The sequence below is a fragment of the Aulonocara stuartgranti genome (genome assembly GCF_965226115.1).
Source record: "Aulonocara stuartgranti genome assembly, chromosome: 23".
Classification (NCBI taxonomy): domain Eukaryota; kingdom Metazoa; phylum Chordata; class Actinopteri; order Cichliformes; family Cichlidae; genus Aulonocara; species Aulonocara stuartgranti.
The window spans coordinates 9,929,950-9,948,749 of record NC_138958.1 but is presented as its reverse complement, the minus strand read 5'-3'; the positions used below and the strand labels follow the sequence as shown (position 1 = coordinate 9,948,749).

The following is an 18,800-nucleotide window of genomic DNA, read 5'->3' as shown; positions in this document are numbered from 1 at the left end:
AATAACGGTTGAAAACAGAGAAATAGATAAATGTGAAAAATAGTTCAGCTTAAAGTATTTAATAAATGGGAAAATAGCAGCTGGAAAACATTAAACTAGCTGAAAAAGCTGGAGCTTTTAAATGGATGGTTAGGTGGAAGTAATTAAAATAATGGATAAATAGTTGAAACAGCTAAGTGTAAACTCAAAACAAAATTATTATTTACCCTCAATAAACATGAAGTAATAATTTGGAGTAAAATGCAGCTGAAATTAACAAAATCAAAGGTTTAATTACTCATATAATTGATATTTAAGGAAAATGTGCTTGGTAGAAAAACTGAATGTATACAAATCAAGTAAATGGACGTATGAATGGCAGAAACATCTGGTCAGTCAGTCAGTCTGGCTAAAAGGGTTACTAAAAGAGATGCTGTTCCATTACCCTAATACTGACAGTTTAAGTGTATTAAACAAAGAAAACTTGTAATATCCACTTTTAAATATTGTAATGTGTGGAGTTAAATAGCTAACAGGTGGAGGAGTGGTGCTTGGGTTATTTTCACAGGCTGGGAGTCATTGTACCACATACACCCAGAATGGCTTATCTGTTCCTCTAACTGCTGTTACCTTCTAAAAAATAAAGAAATCTACATTTACAGCAGTTAAACTTTAAATGGGGTTTTTTTTGGGTGCATTTCTACATGTTTTTAACTGGTCAAACAAGCAGAACCACTTGGAAGTTAAAAAAAAAAAAAAATCAAACAACAGAGTCTTTATTGAATCCTGTAGTTTTCAGAGAAAAGCCACTTCCTTTGTTATCAGCTGCAGATGTTTGTTGACGTTTGCTCAAAGCATTGCAGAACATTTGAACACGTTATAATTCATCCGTAAGGGCACGTTAACGCTCCTGCATCTCCTTTGTATAGATACACATTTGTTTTAAACTGTGAGGTTTGCTCTATTTGCGTAACATTGGTTTATATTATGCAAATGGTCATTTACACATACAGTGCATGGAAAAGTCTAAATGTGCCTGACAATCTCAGTCAGAAAACAGGAAATGCAGTGCTTCGATATCTCCCACAGAGGGCGATGTAGGTTAGGCTTTCTGTTAGTTGATGGCACCGTAGTTTCTAAAATGGCTGCACTTAAGACGTAAAACCTAAAATCTTTTCAGAAAATGGAAAGAAGGAAAAGAGCAATAAAACGTAAGCTTTTAGATTGTCAATTGCAGCTCAGAGAAACTGCACAGGTTATAGCTAGATTTCAACACGGCTGCACTGGCTCGCAGTTGCACATTTGAGCGTCTGTAACCAGTCTGACAGAGCACATCCATAGGCAAGACAGCTTGGACACAGAATTACAATCCTGGACGAGATGAACACAAGATACTGACATTACAAATCTCTATTGTAACAACTGATAAAACTGCATTTGCTTCGAATGCCTTAGATTAGTCTTAAATAATACTACGCAGTAAAATGTACTATATTTCTATATTTAATAGAAACAAAAATACTTACACTTAAAATCTACACTTTATCTATCCATTTATATATATATACACTGAATTTGTAATATATTTACTTTATAATACAAATTATAATCAGAATTACATAGGTATTAATATAAAGTCTATCAAACATGGAAGCTTTAAAAAAATCTGGACGTAAAAAGGCTTTTGGCCTGTTTGCAAGCAGTGTTTGAACTGATGGTTTGGTGTGTGTGTTTGTGTGTGTGTGTGGAGCAGGTGTTACAGGAGGGAGGTGGTAACAGAGGAGTCTGACACACGCGTGAGAGCAGTGGGGCGCTGGAGATCACAGAGCTGTCTCTTTCAGGTCGTTGAGATTTGGCATACGAGATCTGGACGGGCGTCCGAAGCCGTGCCCGTTCTGGCCTCCTTTGATGCTCATTTGCTCCGGGTAGGGGTTGCCCTCGGGGCGGCCCAGGGCGGACGTGTGCCAGCCCGAATCCAGCTGTCCGGGCAGCGGGTACGCTGACTGTCGGGCCTTGAGCTGGGGCGTGCTGACCCCTGAGTGACCCCGGCTCTCGGTGAAACCGCCTTGAGCAGAGGATGAGTTAGGCAGCGGCTGGTAGCGCATGTCAGAAGATGCGGTCTGGTTGGACGATGAGGAGGAAAGGTGCAGGAGCTTGCGCAGCGACTTCAGCGGTTGGCTCTGAAAGACACGACAGAACACAAAATATCAGAGGAAAGAAAAATTGCGCTCACGACAGGTTTAATCCCGTCGATGACGGACGATCAGTCCAGTCAGACAGTCTCTTATGATTACTGCAGGGAAGGGATTAAGGTGTGTCTTTGCTTTTATTAAACACCAACATCTGAGTCACAGTTTATTTGATTACTAAATCATCCTGGACAGACAGGAAAATTGGTAAAATATAAAAGTCTACAACTTATTTGGCTCAGTTACAGTTCAGTTCTTGAAACATTTATACAAAATTTCAATCTTTAGGAGCGAAAAAGAGCATTTTTTCTAGAAGAAATTATCACCCTTTGTGTTCGCCATCTGTTTTTTCTCTCCCTGACATCTTGGTTAGCAGGTGATGCTGATTTGCATTGATTAGATCTTCTAGACGAGGATACCTGCTCTTATTTCTATTTGGCGCTCTCCTCGGGAAGAGCGTATGTAACGAAACGCAGCTCATGAATAAATGTTTAGATCAAGCACTTCACAACAGCGCACGAGGAGAACTCTCACCGAAGAGTGTGAATCGGACAGTTTCTCAGGCGGCCAGTCCTTGTCCCTGTCTCGGTCTTGGTCCCGGTCTCTGCTCTTGTCACGTGACCTGTGGCGGTTGCTCTGGTGACTTGAAGACCTGGAGGACTTTTGGATGACCGTATCCACGCCTTCACTGGAAACCTGTGACACAGAGCACGGAGGTATAATTTACTCATCCAATCACATTTCACACTCATGACTAGGACAGCAGTGCACAATGTTTAGGGCAACATAAAACACTCACATAATCTGCTAAACTGTTTTTATTTATGAAGTTAATTTATATTGTTTCCAACTGGCCTAAGCACTCATTTCTAACAGTTTTTTCTACTTCTGGTTCTGCATGATGTCAGAGAGAATAGGCAATCCCTGCACCTTCTGTTTTTGAGTAGCAGCCAATCAGTAGAAAGGTACCTGAGAGGAAAAGAGAGCTAAAATTGTGCTTTTTAGACAGCTAATCAACTTAAATAAGGATTATTTTGAACTGTGAGTCATGCAAAAGCTACTCTATCAGAGTCTGAGCTGGAAATGAGCGTCTTCAGTAAACAGATTTCTGTGTTTCATGTTACCCTTTACATGCGCTCATTCATCACAGACATAAATGTGAAGTTACATCTGATAACCTGCGTTGTTACTTATTGATCTCCAGTGCAGTGAAGAAGAAATAAAAAGAAAACGGACAAAAAACATGCATCAGAAGCCAAACCCCAATGTGTTTGCTGATCTGAGGAAGAGAAGAGAACACTCCACTCGTTTCTGATAAATAAAAGATGTTTTCTGAGCGTAATTCAAACGCAGTTCAAATGATATCCTCTTCATGCAGTAAATGCCGTTTTCCACCGACTCCGAGTCTGACTGCCTGATTCCTCCTCCTGGCCAGATTGCATTTATTTGTGCTCTGTCATCAGCATGTAACCCCCCCTCCCCGAATCTGAGCAAACTGTCACTTATAAATAGAAACGCAAAGGGAAGAAAGAGCCTCAAACACCTGTTTCATGCTGAACCACCACTGCCACAGAGCTGGCAGCTAGTTTAACACGCCAAAATGTGGTCGCTTTTATATTAAGCAAGTACCATCGTAGCTCCACCATCACTTTGTGATCTTTGCTCTGTAATAAAGTCACGGGTTTAGGTGCACATAGAGAAATTGATCAAATGCCTCTGCATGATGCCGGTAAGCAGTAAAGCTTTGTGAAAACAAGCACGCAAACTCCTGAAACCGTGTGTGCTCAGCTAAAGCCTGAGCGCTCTCGTCCATCCTCAGCTCATAAGCAGAGACATGCTGTTAGGGCCATGGCTGAAATCACTGGCGAGTGATCAGAAGCACAAAAATGACCCGTCAGATCCATCCTTTTAAACCGATTGCAGTCAAGTGCATGCTTTTCTTCAAAGTGGGAGCTTTTTTTTTCTTGAATAGATGGATCCAGCTGGTTTATTGATTCATTCACTCAACTCACCACCAGGAAAACCAGGCTTAAAAATCACACATTAAAACAGTGTTGACCAATGCTGTTAAAGCATGCAATGTTAGATGGGTGACACAGAGGCAGGAGGTGAGTAGGATAGTGTAAAACAGCATGTACCATGGGAGAGGACACTACAGGGAGGACTCTCACAGAGGAACTATGCTTTATGTTATTCTTTGGGCTAAACAGAGGGAAAAGACATTTCTTGATGACAGGAGGCCTTCCATCAGGGACTTCCATCTGTAATTACAGAGGCACATGACTGGTGGTAGAGGTAAACATGATGCACATGACAACAACAACAACAATAAATGGTTTTATATTTCTGTAAAGGTGCCGATGAGGCTCATAGATGGGAAAACACTGCATCCACATGTGGGCGTAAGTCCTCAGACGTACTTCACACACAACATACCATCTGAGATTTCTTCTTTTTCTTCTTTATTGCTCTGAAGAAACCCTGCTTCTCCTTTTCTTTGGAAGGCTCAGAGGCACTCAAGACTACAGTATCTGGGCCAGTCCTGAAATAAAAACAAAGAGTAATGAGCGTGATGTCTCGGCTAAAAAGTTTTAACTCCCAGTAAGAATTTCTGTTAAAAATGCCACGTCATGTGGCCGGTGTGAAATTAAATCTGACGGTATACTGTTCTGACAGCGCCACAGACAGCGAAGAGAATAAACGCTGCTGTTCTTTTGGTGTGAAACTATTTTCGGTCGTGGTTAGAAGATATAATTACCAGGGGTCAAACGCCGGCTGTCGTTTGGAGTGATTCGCCAAACTGCCGCCGTCGCCAGACAAGCCCGAGCCCCGACTCTGACCCCGGCTGTCGTGGAAGGAATTGTCTGGCCGGGGAGACGGGACTGTTCAACAAACACAACAAATGGGTTAATTTACGTCCAATATACAGAGAAATAAACACATAAACACAGGTCATTAGATGTCATAATTCTAGCTCTGACCCAAACATATATCTAAAGTTTAGGCGGGTAATACAAATAAATTAAGATTAAAACATAACTCGAGATTTCCAAAGATACACAACAAAAAACAGGGAATATAATTTAAAAAAGCTGCAAGTAAATAGAAATTTATACCATAACTAACAGTGCTGTAGACTTTAACAGCTGTGACATGTTGGCTTGGCTGCAACATGCCGTGTAAACATCGGAAATTGATTGGCACACGCAAAAGACCTCAGCGAACTGAAAATGTAACAGACTGCAATTGTATCAAACTTGTGCATTTCGCTAATGCGATCGATGGTGTTCTGTTTCGATTAGATGTTTTACTTTTCTCTCTTTTGACCTTCCTCTTCCTTTCAATAAAAGCAACCCAATTTTCTTCGGGGCCAACCTTCGGGATCAATAAAGTTTATTGAATTGAATTGAATTGAAAGCGTTCCTCAAGATTTTTCTCCAAGTACGACTTGACACACCAGTGCAAACAACAATGGCGCCCACAAAGGCTCCTGTGCAGTTCCATAAGTTAGACTTTAAAGCAAATTCATACACTAAAGTAATCGTGTGTCAAACTCAAAGTTTTAAACATTGGCCGCCCCCAAAAATGCTAAAGAAGTGAATATAAAAATACCCTGATGGAGTTTTTGCGTCCCTCGTATTATGGAAATGGACTAATGCCAAACAATGCACAAATTTCCATATGGTTTAACTCATTTTCAGCAAACCAGATCTTATTCCATTTTAATGCTAATGCACAGGTGTAGCATCTTGAATGAGTTACGTGTGTAGAGCAGCAACGGTTAGCAACAACTATGGCGAAGTCCTGTTCAGACCACAGACTGTATAAATGTGAAGCAAAGAAGTGCTTATTATTGCATCCTTTCTGCTTGTAAAAAGAAGTTTGGCCGTACTGAAGTCTATGAGGAAAAAACAGCCCTTTGGATCTTTACTGCGCTTGGTCTAAATTCCATTTTTGTCTAATACAAAATAATTTTGCAAGTCATGGTCCCTTTTAGGAGGATTAAGCCGGGTAACATTACCAGGAGGGCAATAACGCTCAGCTTAAGGCTTCGCAAAGGGACGCTCTTCAATTTTCAGTGGAAGATTCTGCAGTGCCCAAAGGCAACCACATTCAGAAACACGCTTGAAGAGTCTGCATCACACTTTTGTCCCCAACAATCACAAAATCATCCCAAAGCTGAAGTGACTCCCTGAGATATCTAAAGGAGAGCGTCCAGTTGACAGTAGCGGTGGTACATGCAGTCTTTGCTAGCTCACGGTGTGCTCACCACCTACTACATTTCGCCCTGTTTGGCTCACTGTAATTTCACCTTCTTCCTCAAGATTATACTCCAGTTGAAATGTCACTATTGTGATACAATGGAGCCAGTCCTCATGTCTGAATAGCCACACATGGCTTGGTCTTAAAATAGCTGCTGCCTCAAGGACACTACTTTAAAGAGGAAGTTGAACACATTAGCATCAGATGTTCTTTCCATTATAGCATACTGTGCACTCCAAAACAGTGGCAAGCACATCTTTTAATAAGTTATCTCAGTCAGTCTGCGTTACTGTCAAAACTCTTAAGCCTGCTTTCAGCAGCTTCCTGACATATTGTAATTAGGTTTGAGTAAAAAGTTCCAGGACGGGCTTAAAAGAATGAAACACGATTCCTTTTGATCAGTCTCCTGTTGATCATCCTCTTGTGCACCACTGGATCATTTTCAGTGCTGCTATTATTTTTTAGATCTCTGTCTCCTTGTACTTCTGCAGTGTGTGCTGAATCTCCTCCAACATGTCAAAACTGTGATCCTTTAACTTGATTTTAATTTTTGGAAAGTGGACAAAACCACAGCGAGGCAAATCTGGTGGAAATGGCTGCAAACTGCTTAGCTGTCGCTGGAAACCCAGCTCTCATCGCCAGCGGTTATCTTGTGAAATTCCAGTCGGTTTGAAACACAAGTTTTATGCTCTCTTCTCAAGTTTGAGGTGTGTGGTGAAATAGCCGAGTGCACAGTGGAAGCGGTAAGAACAGAACTTCCAGAGAGTGGGCTAAAAATAGCAGCTGTCTGGACATGCCCGCGAAGATGACCTCGAACTGGAGATCAGCCAAATTTAATTTAGGTAAGGCTTTTGATTTTGAATGGGCCCACTGCCCGACCGTTTTAATCAACTGCTATGAAATCTACAGACATTAGAGGATGAAGATCACCGAGTCTGGTGATAAGATGGCTATTTTTAGTTTTGAGTGAAACAGCTGTATTTCTCTCTAACTTAGTGTAGACATCTCAAGAATCTGCAATAATATAATAATTCTCTATATAGAAGCAGCTGATCAGTGATTAGTAAAAAATAATATTCCCTCTAGTGATGTGTCTGGAGTTAATCTTCCCCCCTTACTGCAGCAATGAAAGCGAGAAAGCCACAGCCATAAATATCACTCCTGATTAAACCAACCTCTGTAGAAGCTGCCCACCCGCCTTGGCATGGATTCGCTGTAGATGTTGCGGTTCTCTTTGGAAGAACCCCCATCTTCTGTTTGCTGGTCATGATATAAGCCAACCTGAGTCACAACAGAGAAACTTATGACATAAAATCTCCGAGGCTGCCTGCTTTGCATGCCTCTCTGTCTGAAACGATACCTTTATTTACCTGAAGGGACAGAAAAATAAGGTGGGGGCGTATTGATTTATGATTGGCCGTTATAATAAAACATCTGTGAGGGCTATAAATGTAGCCCAGAACTGAAATGCGATGCGATGACGAGCTCGACTGCACTACCATAAGAAGTCACATTAGAGGGAAGCAAAGCACACAGAGAAAATGAAGAGGCATCTGATGCAGGAGAGACAGAGAAAAAAGAGAAAGAGAGAGCAGTTCATGACAGCAGTATCCACCCACATCCGCGCGCTCGGAAGACTGGATGTGGGTGGGGAATGGTGGGTGCAGGCAGAATGTCGGACCTCGCTTTTTTTCCGCTGTGTGTGAAAAGATGCGGTGTTGTCCCTTGTGGAGTCCCTTATTGGAGGTCTGCTGTGGGTGACCTCAGTGGGTGCCTGTTCGTTCTGTTAATGGAGACATGATGAAGCATGAAGTGAGCTCAGCATTGCAGCACATACAAATACACACACGGTATATATATACTATATGTGTGTATACAGTATATATAAATATACGGGTAGCATGATTCACTGCATGTCCTAAAAAGAAAGCCACACTCTTAGCACCTCAAATGTTCACAGATGAAGCTGCAGCTATGCTAATCCTGCCTTTCCAATTCATTATAAACCTGGGACACAAGATCTGGCTGAGAACCTAAACACACACCATGTTTTCAGACGCCACCAGAATAAGTCCTGGCTGCGTCACTGGACAAACTGAGACTGAGGCAGAGCCGTCCAACAAAACCTGGTGTAGGCATTTGTTATGATTACATTCTGAAGGCTTTCCCTAAAGCTGGAGAGTTTTGATGTGGGCTGAGGACTGACCCTGCTCATGTCTTCTTCTCTGGAGGAGCCCCCAGAGTGGCGAGGCAGTGTGCGGTGCTGCAGCTGTGGGGACAGGAGCTGGAGGCTGCTGGCTCTGGTGGGTATTCCCTGCCCGACCAACAGTCCCTCGTCTCCCCCGTGCGTCCTCTGGTGATCCCTCCGTACGTACATGGAGTGGCGGTGTGGCCTCTGCTGGGAGGAGAAGGGGCTGGTGTATCCCTGACCATAAGACAGAGGGTCATGTGGGGCAGAGAGAGAATGGGAATGGCTCCTTTCACTCTCCCCGGGATCCAGGGAGTCTGGTGACTTGGACTCCTCTGAAGTTTTATGGCGGGTGGAGGAGCGCCTGTAGGAGGAGTCCAGAGTGTTGCTCTCTCTCTCTGAGCGCATGCTTCCTCGGCCACCTGTGCCAGGTCCCAGCCTCTCCACTCGGCGGGCCGCTGGGCTGCCCGGAGCTGTGAGGTCGAGGCAGCTGGAAGGAAAATAGCGAGACGTGGGTTCATCTGCATAAAGATGCACATCATTTAAGTTCCCCACTGACTTGGCATCGCTAAGCGTGCCATAGCTCTTGGACAAGTTCAGGTAGGCAAACTTAGAGGAGGATGGCGTGGAGCTGTGGGACTCCATGTAGTTGTGTCGGCTGTGTTTGTCCCCTGACTGAAGCGTGTTGGTCTTCCCTTCTACAAAAGAGTGGCGGTTCTGCTGTGAGCGGAAGTTGGATTTGAGGTACTTCGCCCCTGGGCCATCTGACACCTTGGACCCCAAGTTCATCTCAAAGTCGCCCTTGGACTTGGTCTCACCGGGGCTGAGCAGATGAGGCAGGTTGCTGCTGGCCAGGTCCATGCTGCAGGCGGTGGAGTGGTTGAAGATCTGCGGCTGGTAGTTCTTAGGATGCAGTGTGGGGCTGAGGTTGATGGCTGCAGACATGTTGCCGTTGAGAAAGCTGTCGTTGTTGGGGTGGAGGTCTTCATGTCGGGGTAAGCTGGAGCACTCTCTGCTGCTGGAGCGGTGGCTTCCTGAGCTCTTTCCCCCATGGCTCCTAAGGAAAAGCAGAGACGAAAACATGTAATAATGAACTCAGTGGCAGCAAAGGTACCACTTACTGCATTTAATAAGGAAAGGTGTTCCACAGGGATCAATTGCAAGACCCCTGTTCTTCCCAATACATATGAATGACATGAAACCTGCAGTTTATTATGAGCTTTTTTCTGTGTGTCGATGATACAGTGTCGTTGACACAGTGGATTTTTTAGTAAAGTAGAGTGGATGTTAACCCTTTAAAGCTGGTCGGAGCGGGCACGCTCCGTTTTGCGTAACTTTTTTAAAATCCCGGTAGCACTGCAACCACGTAAGCTAGCGCAATAATTTTTTTTGCATATGAAACCGGAGGAGTTGTACTTGCATCTCATGCCATCAGCTTGTCCTAGGTTACAGTTTCCGTCCACATATGGCTTTGCAAAAACTGCATAAAAAACACTTGCAGCAACAAAAACATAATATTCCAAAAACATGCTTTGCAAATCCGACCAGCTGTTTGTAACACTTCCTACTCGATCAGCGCGAACTATCGCATGTCCGCCATGACCTGCCCGAAACCGGAAGTGACGTCATTTTGCGGAAATGTAGTTTTGTACCATCAGGGCCTTATGAGCCTATACTGGTGTTTTTAAAAGTTATGTTTGACTTTATGACTTTCTGTGTCGTTTCTGGGATGCTTAGGACTCATATTGCACTGCTGGAAATAGTTTATTTTGATGCATATGCTGCTTTTTTGCAAATTTGCAGTATAATATTTATTTTCATTTTTCCTGCAGTATATAAAAATTGGTGTATTTCAAAAATAAAACTATGAAGACACTTAAAATAAATTTCCTGTGGTGGGAAACTATTTTGTGCAACTTTTTGTATTTACAGTTTTGAGGGATAAGCCTCTTAAATTTCTCTAACTAGAAATATATGTTAAAAAAAACAAAAACGATTTTCAAATATTTTGTAGTTTATTGCACTTTTTTGCAATTTATGTAATTACTATGCACTTAATGCAGACATATTATTAAAATTTGGGCTATAATGGTTGTATTGATGTATATCAACTTAAAATGCTCCCAAAAATGGCTCTACAGCATGTAAAAATATAATATAAGCTCTGGCGGACTTGGTTCTATGGTAGGTCTTAAAGGGTTAAGTATATAGCTAAAAGAGTCTCACTTGATGCTGTCACATTATATTGTCACTCAGTGACTATCATGGCAATAGAAATTTTAAAAACATCAGCTATTCATTTTTATTTATTGGATGAGGTTTGGTGTAAGTGCAGGGTGATGAAAGAATATGAGTAGCATAAAGTACATCAAAACCTCCCAAAAGACTAGATATAAAAATCTTAATTCACTGTTGTCTTGGTAATATGAACAGCAAAGAAAAATGAAGTGATGAAAAGTTTCCAAAAACAAGGTCTTTATTTCAATATGTAAATAGCGTTAGTTAAAATTTAGGAAACAAAAGTGCACTGAGATGCAGAATAAATACAGACTAAACCAGACAGACAATATATGAATTATCCTGAAATATTCTGTCAAATGTTGCTGGATGGTGGCTGCTGATTAAAAACATCTGGCAGCATTTGTTCATGAAACGACCCATTAATACATCTACACTGGCAAGCTTTCCCCAAATATAGTGCTCACTGCTGACCTGCTGGGGGTAGTGTTGTCTCCGTGGTGAGGTTTTCTCTTAGAGGAGCGTACAGGTGTGGGTGTGGGTGGCCCAGGCCGCTCCACCATCCGCAGGGTCTGGAAGGCGTGGTGGTTCAGGCTCTGCTCTGTGAGAAAGCGCTCGGTGGGGTTCAGGAGCAGCATGTTCTAAACCACAAACCACACAGATGGAGCCCGTGAGCGCTGAAGACACCCCGAACATGCAGACCTCTCAAACAAACTGAAACAGTCGTGCTACTATGAATCATCGCCATTATCATAAAAGTCAAGCTGCTGCCGCATTTAATTGTGTCTCACAGTCACCAAACGAGCCAAACAATGATGTGAAATGTGATTTGTGACATTTGCTTTTTCTTACCCAAATAATGTGTTTAATAGTCTCTCTGAACTCACTTTAATGTATGAACAAACTCAAACTGAAATCTGGATGCAGCTTTGTTTTTGAATAACACAAATATACAGTGGAAGCTACATTTTGGGTCAACATCAGAAGCTCTTTGGTAGCCGTGCAGCTCAGCGTTAACGATTAGCAAACAAACGTTATTAAATTGTATCTGAACTCAACACAAAAAAGCCTGATTAGTTCTTAGAGAGACGCCTGTCCTTGCTTAAGTCAGTCCTGAGATGGCATCATCATCATCATGTTAGCGGTGAGTCATTATCTGCTGGGAAAAGCGCAAGAGCACAAGCACAGCCTACATTCTTGACATGGAGCTCCTGTTTACAGTGTAGACACAGCAATAACAGCAGTGGAACCAGGATATGAGCTGAGAGATGCCGAAGCAGGGAGGAGGCACCGTGCAGTCACGACGTAAACACCGTGATAATGATGCAACTATCAGATGTCTAGTTTATGAAAATTATTGTGGTTAACTGGACGTTTTCACGATACTCTGAAAACAGACAAAAGTTAAGAATAAAACCATTAAAGTCGCTCGGCTCGCCTCACCTTCAGCAGGTCGAGCAGGGCTGCGTCGATGATTCCCAGGTATCTCCGCTCCAAGGTTTGAGGGTGACTCACAGTAGGAAACTGCAACATTAGCAGAGACAGTGGATAATGGTACAGTCAAAAAACTTTAATGTCATAAATAAGAAAATACTCCATATAGTTCCACTTGTCCACAACTTCAAGCAGTTGCTCTATGCCCCACATGTGGATAACCACCTTGATGATAACCACCATAAATAAGTGGAAAATAAGACGCTTTTACTAAACAACAGCATCAAATGTCCTTAGTGATCGATCGTCAGTATGAGAGTATCCTGAGGTTAAAGTGTCTTCCTCTTTTAGAGACCTGACCATATCAAATGTTAATAATGCTATTTACAATGGGGGAAGTAATTATTTGAACCCTTGCTGAATTTGTAAGTTTGGTCACTTACACAAAAACACGAAGAGCCTCTGATTTTTATGGTGGTTTCATTTTAATGGACAGAGACAAAATCATGGAATGAATGGAATCAAAGGTTATCAGTTATCAGACTTATGGTTGTTTCTTAGATTAAAATACATGGGGTTTTAGTAGGCAGCACAGTGGTGCAGTGGTTAGCACTACTGCCTCAGGTTCTGGGTTTGAATCCACTGACCGCCTGAGGCCTCTGTGTGTGGCGGTTGCATGTTCATCCTTGTCTGTGTGGGTTTTAGATTAACTGGTGACTCTAAAGTGGTTTCACTGTAGGTGTGAAGTGGATCAGAGGAAGATGGATGAATGTATGGATGGAATTATAGTTGAGTTGTACCATCCCTCCCTGAAAAATGATTGCCCCCCTTTTGCTCCCCTGTCAGTGTCACTGAACTGGAGTATTGTTAATCCAGCAGGGGATCAAAGTATAAACAGCACCAGTGGTGTAACGTAACAAGTACTTCACTGAAGTACAGTTCTGATGTACTTGTCGTTTTTTTAAAGGTATTTTTATGCTATACTTTCTTCTACTCCCCTGTATTTTCAACACCACTATACATATTGTCCCTTGTACTCCAACCTATTTATTTTAAAGCTTTACTTATTTATTATATTGCATATTTTAAAATATAAAACTGCTAAAGTATCATGCTGTTATAACAGATACAGCCACCCAGGAGTATTTCAATTCAATTAATCTCCAGCTGCAACACTATGGTGTGCAGCATTATTTAATCAGAACTAAGATCACTTGCATATTAAATATTTTTATTTTAGACACCTTCATCGTATTTTAAATTAAACCTTCCTGTTATTACTTGAATGTCTTTATCATCTTTACTTCAGTAAAGAGTCTAAATACATGAAAGTTAAAATATAGTTAAAATATGATTGTTTCTGAAGTAAGTTTTCATGCCGGAGAGCACAAGACTTCTGGAACAATGTCCTTTAGACAGATGAGAACAAAATCAATATGTTTGGCTAAAATGCACAGCACCATGTTTGCAGAAAACCACTACCTCATAAAAACTATCAGGCATGGTAAATGGCCTGTATTTGTACAGCACTTTACTTAGTCCCTAAGGACCCCAAAGCGCTTTACACTACATTCAGTCATTCACCCATTGATGATGGCAAGCTACATTGTAGCCACAGCTGCCCTGGGGCGCACTGACAGAGGCGAGGCTGCCAGACACTGACGCCACTGGGCCCTCTGACCACCCCCAGTAGGCAACAGGTGAAGTGTCTTGCCCAAGGACACAACGACAGAGACTGTCGGAACCGGGGCTCGAACCGGCAACCTTCCGATTACAAGACGAACTGCCAACTCTTGAGCCACGATGATGATGACGGTGAAGGGGTGATGATTTGGGCTCGTTTAGCACCCACAAGCTCTGGGTACCTTATGGTCAGTGAGTCGCACATGAACTCCTCTGTATACCAAAGTATTCTAGAGTCAAATGTGAGGCCATCTGTCCCACAGCTAAAGCCTGGCACAAACTGAGTCACACAACAGGAACACGATTCCAAGCAAGATTCATGGAAATGGAATGGTCCAATCAAAGGCCATGTGCTGTGTCTGGACCTTAACATGCGTGTAAACCTAAAAGAACTGAAGCAATGTTGTCAAGAAGGATAAAAATCCTCCACAGTGACACTAATTACTTCACCTTATTGCTAATAAAGGTAGCTGACAAGCTATCAGTACATAGGGCTGCACATGACCCAGTGTTTTCTTCACCAATTCACACTCTGCCTCATTCTTGGTCCCCTGAATGCTACCCAATAAAAAAGAAACTCCTGAAATTGTAGCCCTATCTTGTGAGTTCTTGTTACCTTATATTTTAATATCGGTGTTGTTGTCGAACATCGTTTACTTGTTGTCTCCTGTGACAGGTTTGTTTGTATCTCTGTATAATCGGATTTGGTATTGAAGAAATCTTTTTCTAAGCTTGATTGGAAAATCCTGTAACCATGACAATGCTTTGGTGAACTCTTTTAGAAATGCCCAAATACACAACTTGTGATTTCAACCACGTGCAAATCCTCCATTGTCAACCTTTCATTTCTAATAGAATTTTTCCTCTGAATATTTTGAATTTGCCGTTTGCAGGCGGAAAAAAAGAGTCCGAAGCCGTTCTTTTTACATCACACATTTCTGAGTGTTACAGAAAAGCACATCGTAGGTGGGAAACGTGATGAAACAACCATCAAGCGTCCTCTGTTCACTCAAAAGTGTCGTGTGGTTTCTTGTTGGTCTGATTTATTTTAATAAAAACAGCATGCGTGTTTCCATCAAACACTATTTCTCCCCTCTCGTGGTGTTAATAGGATGATCTGACTGTGAGCGATAATGTGCAGGGATCAGCGAAGTTTGCAGGATCTCATTTAAATGACAACAAGCACATAAATGTGGAGGTAGAGCTCGTTTTTTTCCCCCTTGAGCAAGTACTAACAATAGCAGGCGCTATTTTTTTTTTTAAGAAACAGACACGGCCAACGTGTGCCTGTCTTTACCGGAGCAAGGATTTTACTGAGGAACAACAACTTGGGTGTTTAAGAGGTGGATAGAAGCTGAAAATTCAAGGTGTAGACCGTAAAGCATTTCGCTTATTATGCAGCTTAATCAAGAAGTGGTCTTATCACTGGGTATTCACTGCCAGGCATTCACAGAGGAGGAGTTTGCTAACTAATAATTAAATCCTGGGTTGTGGGCAGTGAGGCGAAGGGAAGGACGACCCAGGTCTGCTGCACCACCAGCCTGCCACAGAAGACTTATCACAGCCTTCCTTCACAGTGCATACAGGATACATGATACACGATGAGTCATTGTGATCCAGTCAGTCACGGCACAGCAAACTCAGCCAGAAAAAGAAGAAGAAGAAGGAGAAGAGAGTGTACAGAGAAAATAAATAAGGGAAGAAGAAACAGAGGAGGAGGAGGCCTTAAGAGACAGCAAGGAGAGAGAGGAAAGAAAAGCAGTGATAAGAGCAGCATGGAGGGATGGGTCAGCAGAGTATGGGGGGGGGGGCCTGAAGTTACCCTCAGCCCGTGGAAGCGAGGGTTGTTATAGAAGAGCTTCATCTGCTCTGGTGGCAGGGGTCCCAGCACTTTCTGGATGGTAAAGAGCTGGTCGATCTCGCTCTCTCCCGGGAACAGCGGCTGCCCGTCACTCAGCTCTCCTAAGATGCAGCCCACTGACCACATGTCCACCGCCTTCCCGTAAGGAGCCCTGAGACCGCAGATTTAAGAGGGTGGTGAGAGGCCACGCATAATGAGAGCTAATAAGAATTTATGTCAGTGTGGTGACTGGACAGAGCTTAAAGGGAAAACGTAAAAAAATAGCAGGCGTACCCGAGCAGGAGCTCCGGAGACCGGTACCATCTAGTGGCCACATACTCGGTGTAATTGGCGTCAGTCCCCTCAGAGAGATTACGTGCAAAGCCTGGCAAGAGAAGACAGAGAAAGCAATAGGATATGATGAGGAGCTTTTAGTTATGCTCCACATGCTGAGAAACCTAAAAATGAATTTCAGCTGAATGTCTCTCTGGACGCTCATTATGCTTTAAAGCTTTGACTTACAAAGTAGTTTGTAAAGTTAGGTCAGAGACGACGCCAGATGTGATCTTTTTTTCCTGAACACTTTGACAGCAGCAGATCCTGCCTTTTGAATTCTTCAGCTGATTAATGTGAGATGCTTTTTTGGCTGCACAAGCATCGAAGCACACCTTTAGAGCCTCTAGCTCTCTTACATACATATAGACACGTTCCAGTTTAATATTCATGTTGGTATGTTTTATTGCCAATTACTCACATAACCAACAGATACAGGGTGACTGCATCTTCAACATTTTTTGCAGCTTGTCTGCACTTTGGCACTCGTGCATTTAGCTTATTCAGTTATTTTAACTGTTTTAGTTTGTTTTCCTATCAATTTGATTACAGTTTTCAAGAACGGTACTCAACATGCTGGGAAATAAGTTTATTTCCAATCAATCTGAGTTTTTTTTAAAATAATATGACTGTTACTGTATATTAAAATAGCTGCCTTCTAGGATTTCTAATTATGATCAAATAATATTAAAAAGTATCCTAATTGAAAGAGACTTCTTCATTCTACATTATATATGGTGCAATGGAAATTTATTAGACCCCCACCAAATGTGAGGTTTATACCACAGCTGTCCTAAATTAACAGTATTAGTAATTACCAAAATGGTTTTTGTGCTGGTATCACTAGTATGCACAAGCCTTTTAATCAAAAGGATTCTCTTACTGCTAAAATGTAATTATTGTTGTCATCCATGCATTTTCTAATTCAATGTTTTTCAAAAAGAAGAAAAAATAGTAAAAAACATTTTTAATTTATTGATTAAGATGCCAAATTATAGTTATTTACTTCCTGGAGACAAAAACTCATTTAAGCGGTTGAGTCTTATGCTTGATTAATTCCAGTGAAATTTTAATTCAAATTAGATCCAGTGTGCTCATTCAGATTAGAGTATAAAAACATGAAGTTGGTAATTTTTACCGTTTATTTTTCATGACAGCTGGCATATAGATATATATATATATATATAAAAACACCCAGCACGCCCCTGCGGGCGGTTTATCCTTCAAGCTCGGGTCCTCTACCAGAGGCCTGGGAGCTTGAGGGCCCTGCGCAGTATCTTAGCTGTTCCCAGGACTGCGCTCTTCTGGACAGAGATCTCCGATGTTATTCCCGGGATCTGCTGGAGCCACTCGCCTAGCTTGGGAGTCACCGCACCTAGTGCTCCGGTTACCACGGGGACCACCGTTACCTTCACCCTCCACATCCTCTCGAGCTCTTCTCTGAGCCCTTGGTATTTCTCCAGCTTCTCGTGTTCCTTCTTCCTGATATTGCTGTCATTCGGAACCGCTACATCGATCACTACAGCCGTCTTCTTCTGTTTGTCTACCACCACTATGTCCGGTTGGTTAGCCACCACCATTTTGTCCGTCTGTATCTGAAGTCCCACAGGATCTTAGCTCGGTCATTCTCCACCACCCTTGGGGGCATCTCCCATTTTGACCTCGGGACTTCCAGGTTATACTCGGCACAGATGTTCCTGTACACTATGCCGGCCACTTGGTTATGGCGTTCCATGTATGCCTTGCCTGCTAGCATCTTGCACCCTGCTGTTATGTGCTGGATTGTCTCTGGGGCATCTTTACACAGCCTGCACCTGGGGTCTTGCCTGGTGTGATAGACCCCAGCCTCTATGGATCTTGTACTCAGAGCTTGTTCTTGTGCTGCCATGATTAGTGCCTCTGTGCTGTCTTTCAGTCCAGCTTTGTCCAGCCACTGGTAGGATTTCTGGATATCAGCCACCTCCTCTATCTGCCGGTGGTACATACCGTGCAGGGGCCTGTCCTTCCATGATGGTTCCTCGTCTCCCTCCTCTTTCTTGGGTTTCTGCTGCCTGAGGTATTCACTGAGCACTCGGTCAGTTGGGGCCATCTTCATGATGTATTCTTGGATGTTCGTTGTCTCATCCTGGACTGTGGTGCTGCCACTCACCAGTCCCCGGCCCCCTTCCTTTCGCTTAGCGTACAGCCTCAGGGTGCTGGACTTGGGGTGAAACCCTCCATGCATGGTAAGGGGCTTTCTTGTCTATATGTCAGTGGCTTCTATCTCCTCCTTTGGCCAGCCTATTACCCCAGCAGGGTACCTGATCACGGGCAGGGCGTGATCAGCTGACTCCTCAGGACTTGCCTGACCCTCTGCAGGTACTTGGTGGTTGCAGCTTTTCTAGCGGCCTCTTCATGGTTCCCATTTGCCTGCGGGATCCCCAGGTACTTGTAACTGTCCTCTATGTCTGCAATGTTGCCTTCTGGTAGTTCAATCCCCTCAGTTCTGACTACCTTCCCTCTCTTTGTTACCATCCGACTACACTTCTCCAGTCCGAACGACATTCCAATGTCATTGCTGTATAGCCTGGTAGTGTGGATCAATGAATCGATGTCTCGCTCACTCTTGGCATACAGCTTGATGTCATCCATGTACAGGAGGTGGCTGACAACT

General features: G+C 42.9%; 1 protein-coding gene across 3 annotated transcripts in view; it reads right to left on the bottom strand.

Annotated features, from left to right (window-relative positions):
- Window positions 1-39: 39 nt before the first annotated feature.
- Window positions 40-18,800, bottom strand: part of LOC309700123 (cyclin-dependent kinase-like 5) — a 51,939-nt gene continuing 33,178 nt past the window's right edge. For 2 of the 3 annotated variants that reach the window (XM_082523534.1, XM_082523535.1), the window contains exons 8-19: window positions 16,109-16,199; window positions 15,797-15,986; window positions 12,301-12,381; window positions 11,332-11,498; window positions 8,638-9,676; window positions 8,113-8,214; window positions 7,607-7,712; window positions 4,927-5,050; window positions 4,605-4,710; window positions 4,307-4,429; window positions 2,703-2,864; window positions 40-2,159 (exon numbers count right to left, since the gene is read on the bottom strand). In XM_082523534.1, the coding sequence (XP_082379660.1) occupies window positions 1,800-2,159; window positions 2,703-2,864; window positions 4,307-4,429; window positions 4,605-4,710; window positions 4,927-5,050; window positions 7,607-7,712; window positions 8,113-8,214; window positions 8,638-9,676; window positions 11,332-11,498; window positions 12,301-12,381; window positions 15,797-15,986; window positions 16,109-16,199 (2,651 nt within the window). In that variant the 3' untranslated portion in view covers window positions 40-1,799. The remainder of the gene's footprint in view (window positions 2,160-2,702; window positions 2,865-4,306; window positions 4,430-4,604; window positions 4,711-4,926; window positions 5,051-7,606; window positions 7,713-8,112; window positions 8,215-8,637; window positions 9,677-11,331; window positions 11,499-12,300; window positions 12,382-15,796; window positions 15,987-16,108; window positions 16,200-18,800) is intronic. The other variant, XM_082523536.1, reaches the window with a different exon arrangement.